The sequence below is a fragment of the Oncorhynchus kisutch genome, linkage group LG17, assembly GCF_002021735.2.
Source record: "Oncorhynchus kisutch isolate 150728-3 linkage group LG17, Okis_V2, whole genome shotgun sequence".
NCBI lineage: Eukaryota > Metazoa > Chordata > Actinopteri > Salmoniformes > Salmonidae > Oncorhynchus > Oncorhynchus kisutch.
Window position 1 is genome coordinate 62,979,505 of NC_034190.2, and position 12,493 is coordinate 62,991,997.

The following is a 12,493-nucleotide window of genomic DNA, read 5'->3' on the forward strand; positions in this document are numbered from 1 at the left end:
TACAACTCTATGCAAGGACTACTTTTAATAATTTCCACATTTACTCAAAGAACATTGCAGATGTAAAGTTGGGTAACAGAATGACAGTACAATGATGGTAATAGAACGACATCATCGGTCCCAGATCTGTACTATACAGAAATGCGTAATTATGAATGGCATTCTCATTATGGTGATGTATCCTGAATAGGTACACAAATGGAGAAAAATGTTATATATTTGTTTGCATGTTTGGGTATTATTCTACACACTTGCTATTATTCTAATGAGGACCAAATCTTTACCAATCATAGTTTATGCAAGTTTGGACATCACAGTAGAGCACAATAGAGCTCAGTAGAGTAGAGTACAGCACAGCACAGTACGTTACAGTATCTTACAGTACAGTCAATTATACTCTACTCTACTCTAGTGTACTGTATTGTACTGACATTTTCTCTACTATACTCTACTTTTCTTTACTGCACTGTACTATGCTCTACTGTACTGTACTGTGCTGTCCAAACTTGTGAAACAGATGGGTTCAGATTTGTAATGACCAAATTTTAAGTACTTTTCAACATCCATGGACGTCTGGTTTTGGTCTGTGCTCAATGCGTGAGTGGGCTGGTTACAGTACATATAAAGAGAGGGGGCTCATGGGTAGGTGTCCGTAAGAGCCGGGAGAGATTACATTAGAGAGAGAGGTTGTCCATATTGTTTTCACATTCTTGCTTTGACCACCATGCGACAGAAAGACAGAGAAAACATTGAGCCAACTGTGGTTTGTGACTACTATGAACTCCCATTGTAAATATTAACCAATTCTGTTGCAGTCATTCTGATACAGATTTTTTGGTCATTCTGTTACCAATTTGGTAACAGAATGACATGTTTAAATGTTTCAACCAAACTGTTATCAGTAGAGTAAAAACCCTATAACTAATTGGTAGGTCTACCTCTATGAACTTTCTGAACTCCTCCCTGTGCAACTGGGTCCTGGACTTCTTGACAGGCCGACCCCAGATGGTGAGGGTTGGTAACAACACCTCTGCCATGCTGACCGTCAACACCGGGGCCCCCAAGGGACGTGTGCTTAGCCCCTCCAGTACTCCCTATTCACCCATGACTGCACGGCCACGCACGACTCCCACTCAATCATCAAGTTTGCTCACGACACAACAGTGGTAGGCCAGATCAGCAACAACGATGAGACAGCCTAAATGGAGGAGGTTAGAGCCCTGGTGGAGTGGTGTCAGGACAATAACCTCTCCCTCAACGTCAACAAAACCAAAGAGCTGATCGTGGAATACAAGAGACTGATCATAGTGCAAGCTCCCATCCACATCGACTGGGCCATAGTCTGGATGGTCAAAAGCTTCAAGTTCCTCGGTGTCCAATCACTGAGGACCTGAAATGGTCCCATCACATCGAAAATGCGGGGAAGAAGGCACAACAGCGCCTCTTTAACATCAGTCGGCTGAAGAAATTCGGCATGGCCCCTAAGAACCTCATGAACTTCTACAGATATACCATTGAGCGCATTCTGTCGGGCTGCATCACCGTATGATACGGCAACTACACCGTCCTCAACCGCATGGCTTTTCAGAGGGTGGTGTGGTCAGCCCAACACACTATCAGTGGCACGCTGCCTGCCCTCCAGGTCATTTACAGCATTTGGTGTCGAAGGAAGGCTAAGAAGAAGATCATTAAGGACCTAAACCACCCGGGCCACAGACTGTTCACTCTGCTACCGTCTGGCAGATGGTACAGGTTCAACGGAGCATTGACCAAGAGGCTTGGAAACAGCTTTCATCACTAGGCCATCAGACCATCGAACAGCTATCACTAGCCATCTTCCTGCCCGGTACTCAGTCCTGCAGCTTAGAGACTTTTGTGCACACATACTCCCACACACTCACACAAAACTTACACACGCAGACTCTTGCACTCACGTATACACTCACACACGTGCATATGCCCATACTCACAAACACACACACACATTCACACACACAGCCAATGCTGCTGTCCCATGTACAGTATATAGAGACATGAAACACTGAACACTTCCTGTTTCTTTTATACTGTTTTTCACACTTTATTTATATACTGTATTCTCGACATAGCTCATTCTAATATATCTACTACTGTACATCACATTTTAAGACGCTGTTTATACATACCGCATATTTATATACTGGATGCTTGTCATAGAAAATATGCCTACTGCTGAACATACCTATCATTTTTAGTATATATTTTCAGTGTTTATATGCATAGATTGCATTTAGATTACTGATACAGTCTTATTTGGTTTGTTAATTGGATTAGTTCTGACATTTCTTTATTTAATTTTTTATTTGTTTTTGATTGTGTACTTGTTTGATATTCTACTGCACTTAGGGCCTAGTAATATAAACATTTCGCTTAACCCGCTATAACATCTGCTTAAACTGTGTACGCAACCAATAAACTTTGATTTTGATTTGAACAATCATCCTTCTCCCTCATGTATTATGAAATATAAAGTGTCTTAATTAAAGATATGAGTTTTTGGCAATAACAACTAGGTAGTATGGGGTGGCAGGTAGCCTAGTGTTTAGATTGTTGGACCAGTAACCAAAAGGTTGCTAGATCGCATCCCCAAGCTGACAAGGTAAAAATCTGTCGTTCGGCCCTTGAACAAGTCAGTTAACACACTGTTCCTAGGCCGTCATTGTAAATAAGAATTGGTTCTTATCTGACTTGCCAAGTTAAATATAAAACTATGTGACTGACTGCCTCATTTCTCTTATGTAGCAACATTTGAAATTGTGTTTTTTACATTGGATAAAAGTAGAGACTCAGACCTAGAAAATTGTATATCATACACTGCAGTTGAGGAACAATGGGAAAGTAATTCTGCTTTGAAAGTAAACCCACTTTTGAAAAAAATGGCACTTGAATGTTTTGATTTTCCTACAGTGCCTTGCAAAAGTATTCATCCCCCTTGGCATTTTTCCTATTTTGTTGCATTACAACCTGTAATTTAAATGGATTTTTATATGGATTTTATGTAATGGACAGACACAAAACAGTCCAAATTGGTGAAGTGAAGTGAAATGAAAAACATGTTTAAAATAATTATAAAAAATAAAACCCGGAAAAGTGGTGCTTGCATATGTATTCACGTCCTTTGCCATGAAGCCCCTAAATAAGATCTGGTGCAACCAATTACCTTCAGAAGTGAAATCATTTGTTAAATAGTCCACCTGTGTGCAATCTAAGTGTCACATAATCTGTCACATGATCTCAGTATATATGCCTGTTCTGAAAGGCCCCAGAATGCAACACCACTAAGCAAGCGGCACTATGAAGACCAAGGAGCTATCCAAACAGGTCAGGGACAAAGTTGTGGAGAAGTACAGATAAGGGTTGGGTTATAAAAAAATATTGAACATCCCACGGAGCACCATAAAATCCATTATTAAAAAATGTAAAGAATATGGCACCACAACAAACCTGCCAAGAGAGGGCCACCCACCAAAACTCACGGACCAGACAAGGAGGGAATTAATCAGAGAGGCAACAAAGAGACCAAAGATAACCCTGAAGGAGCTGCAAAGCTCCACAGCGGAGATTGGAGTATCTGTCCATTGGACCACTTTAAGCTGTACACTCCACAGAGATGGGCTTTACAGAAGAGTGTCCAGGAAAAAATAAGCAAACATGTTCAGTGTTTGCCAAAAGGCATGTGGGAGACTCCCCAAACATTTTGAAGAAGGTACTCTTGTCAGATGAGACTAAAATTGAGCTTTTTGGCCATCAAGGAAAATGCTATGTCTGGCGCAAACCCAACACCTCTCATCACCCCAAGGACACCATCCCCAGAATGGTGGTGGGAGCATCATGCTGTGGGGATGTTTTTCATCGGCAGGGACTGGGAAACTGGTCAGAACTGAAGGAATGATGGATGGCGCTAAATACAGGGAAATTCTTGAGGGAAATCTGTTTCAGTGTTTCAAAGATTTGTCACTGGGATGGAGGTTCACCTTCTAACAAGACAATGACCCTAAGCATACTGCTAAAGCAACACTTGAGTGGTTTAAGGGGAAACATTTAAATGTCTTGGAATGGCCTAACCTCAATCCAATTGAGAATCTGTGGTATGACTTAAAGATTGCTGTACACCAGCAGAACCCATCCAACTTGAAGGAGCTGGACCAGTTTTGCCTTGAAGAATGGGCAAAAACCCCAGTGGCTAGATGTGCCAAGCTTATAGAGACATGCCCCAAGAGACTTGCAGCTGTAATTGCTGCAAAAGTTGGCTTTACAAAGTATTGACTTTGGGGGGTGAATAGTTATGCACTCTCAAGTTTTCTGTTTTTGTCTTATTTCTTGTTTTTCACAATCTAAAATATTTTGCATCTTCAAAAGTGTTTAGACACGTAGATAGCTAGCTAGCTAAACAATGAACTGGCATAACCCCAACTCATACTACTACAAATACAAACATTGTCATAGCTGTAGTATGATTCTGCAGGTAGCTAAATCTAAGAAACTCGGTTCAATGTTAACTAGCTAACATTAGGCTATAACTAGCAATGCAATTTTTTTAAATTGTAAAATTTATTTTATTTTACCTTTATTTTACTAGGCAAGTCAGTTAAGAACAAATGCTTATTTTCAATGACGGCCTAGGAACAGTGGGTCAACTGCCTGTTCAGGGGCAGAATGACAGATTTGTACCTTGTCAGCTCGGGATTCGAACATGCAACCTTTCGGTTACTAGTCCAAATGGATTTCTGATTTGAATAATATTACTACACAGATCATACACGAAACCTTAGCTAGCAAACCAGAAAGCTAAAGTTTGCTAGCTAACTAACAGTAGCTAAATAACAGCTAACTAAACTTTCTGACAAAATTAAAAACGTATCTGGAAAATTTTGCTAGACTTTTACATGGATGAGCGCTTCATGGCAGACTGGAAACATTGAACTCCATTTCGTTTGTAGCTACATCTTGTTTGGCCAGCTTTGTGTCAAGTCACTTCGGTTCACACTGACCGTGGTGTGTGCAGAAAGTAGCCCATCACTTTTTCCTACTGATATGACGATAGCGCCTGCTAAATTCAGGGTATTATAATGTTGTTGAGAAAAGTAGCAAAACTTTTGTAGTTCTTGATGGCTATCGTTATATCTTTTCAAAAACCGCAGAGTAGACAGGACTGTCAACACATACTGAACAGCTCACGTTAAAGACAGAAGCGTGCTACATGGCAGACCAATCCAAACTCAGCTCCTGGCATGTCCAGCTCATACATTAGTTCAGCCAATCATGGCTAGTGGGAAGGTTGCTGGCTTTTTCCATGGCTAAACCAACTAGGCTCATAATTTAACAATTGTATTCATGGAATACAAGTTTGTTATTAAAGCACATGAAAATTCACATGTTCCAGAAGGCATTTCTGCCCAAAACAATTTTCTTCAAAAATAAATGTATACGTTCAAATGCTGCTCCTGTGTAGTAGTGACATACGCCTAGTTTCCTGAAATGAGTCACATATTTCCTAAACTTACAGAAGGCTTGTAAAGTGTGGTGTACCGCACGACAGATCTCTAGGTCCGCTACCCTTTTCTATGTTTACCAATGTCCTACCACTGGCATTAACCAAGCATGTGTGTCCATGTATGCTGATGATTCAACCATATACACATCAGCAACCACAGCTAATGAAGTCACTGAAACCCTTAACAAAAAGTTGCAGTCGGTTTTGGATTGGGTGGCCAGTAATACACTGGTCCTGAACATCTCTAAAACTAAGAGCATTGTATTAGGTACAAATTATTCCATATGTTCTAGACCTGAATCTGGTAATGATTGGTGTGGCTGTTGAACATATCGAGGAGACTAAATTACTTGGTGTTACCTTAGTTTGTAAATTGTCATGGTAAAAACATATGGATTCAATGGTTGTAAAGATGGGGAGAGGTCTGTCCGTAATAATAGATGCTCTGCTTTTTTGACAGCACACTCCACAAAGCAAGTCCTGAAGGCTCTAGTTTTATCTTATCTGATATATTGTACAGTCATATTGTAACGGCTTTCTTCCGTCGAAGGAGAGTCGGACCAAAATGCAGCGTGGTTAGTTCGATACATGTTTAATGAAAGAATAAACACGACAAATACAAAAACAAGAAACAAGAAACCTATACAGCCTATCTGGTGAATACAAACACACTGAGACAGGAACAATCACCCACAAAACACACAGTGAAACCCAGGCTACCTAAATATGGTTCCCAATCAGAGAAAACGAGAATCACCTGACTCTGATTGAGAACCGCCTCAGGCAGCCATAGACTATGCTAGACACCCCTACTCAGCCACAATCCCAATACCTACTAAAACCCCAATACCAAAACACAACACAAAATAAACCCATGTCACACCCTGGCCTGACCAAATAAATATATAAACACAAAATACTAAGACCAGGGCGTGACACATATGGTCAAGTGCTGCAAAGAAAGCTGCTGCTGCTGGCCCAGAACAGAGCCACACGTCTTGTTCTTCATTGTAATCAGTGGGCCTATATTAATAATATGCATGCCAGTCTCTCTTTTGGTTTTAGTTGAGGAAAGACTGACTGTGCCACTCCTTGTTTTCATAAGATACATGAATGTGTTAGAAATTCCAAATTGTTTGCATAGTCAATTTACACATAGCACCATCAGACATGCCACCAAGGGTCTTTTCACAGTCCCCAGGTCCAGAACCAATTCAAGGAAACCTACAGTATTATACAGAGCCACGAGTGCATGAATCCCTTCCATCTTATAAAGCGGAAGTGAACAGCAAATCTGGTTAAAAAAAAACAAATAAAGCAACACCTCACGGCACAACGCCTCTCCCCCATGTGACCTACTTGTTGTATGTACTGACATGTATGTGTAACTGATAGATGCACACACACATTAAATACATGTTAATGTTGTTAAATTTATGTAAATTCTAAAGTATTTAATCTGTAATGTCTTTTTCGTTATGTGTCGGACCCCGGTAAGAATAGCTGTTGCCATTGGCGTGGGCTAATGGGGATTTACAAGCATTTCGCTACACCCACAATAGCATCTGCTAAACAAGTGTATGTGACCAATGAAATTTGATTTGATCCTAATAAATCAAATAAATCGAATAATAACTGCCAAACGAAATATAAGTCTTGATATTAGTTGGCAGGGGTCTTTACTTCAACATGATTGTGTTTTGATGTATTTGTAATAACTTTTAAGACTTTAAGACCCCTTTTCCATCTGTTTGATCAGAATTAAATTATTAAATTGTTTAGGATGGGAAATGGTTGAAAAATGTATATATGCCTTTTCTTAAGTAAAGACCCTTAGCTTTCATTTGACATCAAATTTGATGTGCTCTTATGAACTTCACATGTTAGTGCTTATGGGACAGGGTCCTGTTTATAGATATCAATCAGTGGAGGATTTGGAAACAGGGTAACATTTAACAGGTGTTTAAATGTTTGTTTGAGAGTTTTAATGATGACTAAAGTGATAAAGAATGTATTCCTTCCAATGTTAAATGTAGTATTGGGGCGATGTCCTGTTTATAGATATCAATAACAGCAAAAACATTTAATCTGCCAATACTACCACTGAGCCCTCTTTTGAGACATGCCAATGGTGGCAGGTTTGACAGATTTGAAGTCTGTTGTTGTTGATATTTTATAAACAGGATGTGGCACCGCTGTGCATGCTGATGTCGTGTCTCTGAGTCTACCTTTAAGTTTTCATATTCAAAATCATACTCACATCAAGCCATGTCTAATTCTGACTTTATATTATATGACACCCTTCAGTGCTATTTCGCAGCATAATCTAATTGCCCCTCGGGAATCAAGATGACATTCTATGCTGAATATTATGATCAGCTAAACTAGGCCTGACTTTTTTTAAACTTTTAATTATTTTATTTTTTTACAGTTAATCATGACTGGATTGAAGAACGAAACCTGTAAAATCAAGGATAAATCCTTGCTGCATTTGACAGCACAGAGCATTATTTTAAAGCCTTAATCTTTGAAAATGTATAACACAATTTTTTTAGTGTCTGACCTTTGCCATTTCAGGTGCTCAATTTGCCAGAGTTTAGTCAGTCAGAGAGCAGAATTTTGCCTGAGAGGAAAATTCAGGTCTGTCTGGATTTTAGTCCTAGATTAGGCCTAAAGTGCTTTTTAGTCTAGGATTATGCTTATTGCATGTCTGGGAAACCAACCCTTCATCTACAAAACTACTACTATCCCTTTTGGTTTAAAATGTGCACCGACGCCATATCTAAAATGGCCTCTCCTTTTCTCCCCAGTCCGATGTCTGCTCTACGGCCAGGGAGCTGTCTAGGGCGTCAGGTGTGGATCCTCCTGGCCATGACCCACCTCACCCTGGATTTCTCCCTGTGTAGCCCCCTCAGTCAGGGCCTGGGGATCAAGCTCATCCACAAACCTGTGCCTCGCCCCCGGCCCCACTCGGCGCCCCTCTGGGAAACTCCCAACATTCTCCATTGGAGGACTGTGAGCACTCTGGCTCACCGGCTCCTCAACCCCGTTCCACTGCCAGACAGCAGGGGAGGGCCAGTACCAAAGGTCAGGGGTCAAAAGTACAGGAGACTGGCACACAAAGGACAGCCATGTAAGGAGTGCCGGTTGAAATACACATCCACCGAGGCGGGGGATTCGGCAGCAGCGGTAGGTCTTCCCAGGGGGAGCAAAACAGACGTGGTGAGGTTGTTACGGAGGGCTCGGAGACAGCTGAAATGGGACGCCGACGACAAATCTCAGGATGGCAGGACCACGACTGTGTCCGGATATATCGACTGGGGACCCACAGGGACAGAGGACAACTTTGACGATGGTGAGGAGAAAACGGCAGCCAACTCCACGCTGTCCACCAAGGCCTTGACCACTACTGTGGCCACCACCACCACTACCACCACCAAGAGCCCCCAGAGGACGTTCGCGGTGGTGACCACACCACACCCTAGGATGCTGAGCACCACCAAGGCCAGCGTCAGTTTAGGGGAGACTGTCAAACCACCAAAGCCATATGGAGACACACCAGGTAAAACTCTTTTCCTATGTTTTCTATCATGCAATTTCGAAAGTCATTCATCTGTATTTCTATCCTGTTTTAAGTGCAGCTGGATTTGGCGTGTCAAGGCTAGTCAGGAAGACAGCAGGAGTGCATCACGTTATTATACACCCATTGCTAACTGTTTGAAGCAAGATTTTGGCACGAATTGCAGTTGTCTGGGACAGATAAGTAAAGAATGTGTTGAATATTTGTGTAAAATAACTGAAATTGAAGTGAAGTGTTCTTATTTTGACATATCTAGGGTATTGAGAGGGATGGGCCCCTCAAAATTGTTCAACTATTCAAAGCACATCTTCCCTAACCATCGGCCAATTAATATTTTAGGACACTTAATCTTTCCCCTGAATTTAAAGGAGCTGTGACTCAGAGCAAACTGTTTTGTTTTATTCAGCAGTTTTTGTTTTCAGAATAGGCATATGCCATGTTTATACCTCTGTAGTTACATTGCCTATCGTAAGTATTCACCCCCTTAGATTTCTTAACATTTTATTGTGGGATTAAAATTGATTTAATTGTCTTTTTTTGTCAACGATCTACACAAAATACTTTAATGTCAATGTGCTAGAACAATTCTAAATGGAAAAGAATTTAAAAAAAAAATTAAACAAATATATCTTGAGCATTCACACCTATTAGTCAACACATGCTAGAAACACTTTGGCAGCAATTACAGCTGTGAGTCTATTTGGGTAAGTCTCTGAGCTTTGCACACCCGTATCAATATTTGCACGTTGTTATTTTTTTAATTCTTCAAGCTTTGTTAACTTGGTTGTTGATGGTTGGAGACAGCAATTTTCAAGTGACTGGGTGTATTGATACACCCCCCAAAGCCAAATGAATAACTTCACCATGCACAAAGGGATATTTTACTGTTTTTCAAAGAATTAAAGATAGACTTCTCCTTAATGCAACCGCTGTGTCAGATTTTTTTATTTTATTTACGGAAAAAGCATAATCTGAGAACGGTGCTCAGAGCCCAATCCAGCCAAAGAAATAGCCACCATTTTGGAGTCAACAGACGTTAGAAAAAACACTAAATATTCACTTACCTTTGATGATCTTCATCAGAAGGCACTCCCAGGAATCCCAGTTTGACAATAAATGACTGGTTTGTTCCATAAAGTCCATCATTTAGCCACTTGTTGTTAGCGTGTTCAGCCCAGTACAAGCCAAACAATGTATGGAATCAATCTTTAGGATGTTTTTAACATAAATCATCAATAAGGTTCCAACCGGAGAATTTCATTGTCTGAAGAAAAGCCCTAGAACGAGAGCAAACTCTGTCAGGGGAGTGCGTCACAAGCCTGAGACACCCTGCCAGACCACTGACTCAAAGAGCTCTCATGAGCCCCTCCTTTATAGTAGAATCCTCAAACCATTTTCTAAAGACGGTTGACATCTAGTGGAAGCCCTAGAAAGTGCAACTTCATCCATATCACACTGTGAATTCAATAGGGACTGGGTTGAAAATCGACCAACCTCAGATTTCTCACTTCCTGTTTGGATTTCTTCTCAGGTTTCTGCCTGCCATATGAGTTATGTTATACTCACAGACATCATTCAAACAGTTTTAGAAACTTTGGAGTGTTTTATATCCAATACTAATAATACTTTGCATATATTAGCATCTGGGACAGAGTAGAAGGCAGTTCACTCTGGGCACGCTATTCATCCAAAAGTGAAATGCTGCCCCCTATCCCAAAAAGGGTAACTCATATTTTATTAGTCCATGCAACTTATTATGTGATTTGTTAAGCAAATTTCTACTCCCGAACTTATCTAGCCTTGCCATAACAATGGGGGTGAATACTGATACAGAAAAACCAAGACATTTTATTCATTTATTTTTTGTTAATTTTGTAAATATTCATAGAATGTCCATTTCACTTTGACATTATGGAGTATTTTGTGTAGATCAGTGACAATTAATCACAATTAAATCCATTTCAATTCCACTTTGTTACGCAACAAAATGTGAAAGAAATCCAAGGGGGGTGATTTCTTATGATAGGCACTATAGGTCTATTCGTTTATACGGGCATTGTATTACTGTTTTGAAAGTGTTAAATATATTGTGATTTGCAGATAGAGCATTGTTAAATTGTTCTTACCACATGCTTGTGGTACCATGGTATAACTAAATATACAGTACCAGTCAAGGGTTTTTCTTTACTTTTACTATTTTCTATGTTGTAGAATAATAGGGAAGACATCAAACTGTGATATAAGACATATGGAATCATGTAGTAAGTGTTAAACAAATCAAAATATATTTTATATTCTTCAACGTAGCCACTCTTTGCCTTAATGACAGCTTTGCACACTCTTATCATTCTCTCAACCAGCTTCATGAGGGATGCTTTTCCAACAGTCTTGAAGAAGTTCCCACATATGCTGAGCACTTGATGGCTGCTTTTCCTTCACTCTGCGGTCCAACTCATCCCAAACCATCTCAATTGGGTTGAGTTCGGGTGATAGTGGATGCCAGATCATCTGATACAGCACTCCATCACTCTCCTTCTTGGTTAAATAGCCCTTACACAGCCTGGAGGTGTGTTGGGTCATTGTCCTGTTGAAAAATAAATGATAGTCCCACTAAGCAAACCAGATGGGATGGTGTATTGTGGCAGAATGCTGTGGTAGCCATGCTATTAAGGGTGCCTTGAAATCAAAATAAATCACTGACAGTGTCCACAGCAAAGCAACCCCACACCATCTCCGTGTTTCACGGTGGGAACCACACATACGGAGATCATCTGTTCACCTACTCTGCGCCTCACAAAGGAACCAAAAATCTCAAATTTGGACTCATCAGACCGAAGGACAGATTTCCACCGGTCTAATGCCCATTGCTTGTGTTTCTTGGCCCAAGCAAGTCACTTCTTATTTTTGGTGTCCTTTACAGGTGGTTTCTTTGCAGCAATTCGACCATGAAGGCCTGAAGGTTTCCTATGAACAGTTGATGTTGAGATGTCACAACACAACTAATTGGCTCAAACGCATTAAGAAAGAAAGAAATTCCACAAATTAACTTTGAACAAGGCACACCTGTTAATTGAAATTCATTCTCACCTCATGAAGCTGGTTGATAGAATGCCAACAGTGTGCCAAGACTGTCATCAAGGCAAAGGGTGGCTACTTTGAATAATATTTTGTTTTGATTAACACTTTTATGGTTACTACATGATTCCATATCTGTTATTTCATAGTTTTGATGTCTTCATTATTCTTCTACAGTGTAGAAAATATTTAAAAAATAAGAAAAACCAAGGGCCTTAAGTAAAATGAATGCCATAAAGATTTGCACAACAGGAGAGATATGCACAAACATGACAGATATGGCAAACCTGCAACTCCATATTTGG

General features: G+C 40.3%; 1 protein-coding gene across 1 annotated transcript in view; it reads left to right on the forward strand.

Moving 5' to 3' along the window:
* The window catches only part of LOC109907018 (adherens junction-associated protein 1), a 79,358-nt gene that overhangs the window by 41,484 nt on the left and 25,381 nt on the right, over positions 1–12,493 (forward strand). Inside the window, exon 2 of the mRNA XM_020504818.2 lies at positions 8,344–9,095. Coding sequence (XP_020360407.2) covers positions 8,348–9,095 — 748 coding nt within the window. The 5' untranslated portion in view covers positions 8,344–8,347. The remainder of the gene's footprint in view (positions 1–8,343; positions 9,096–12,493) is intronic.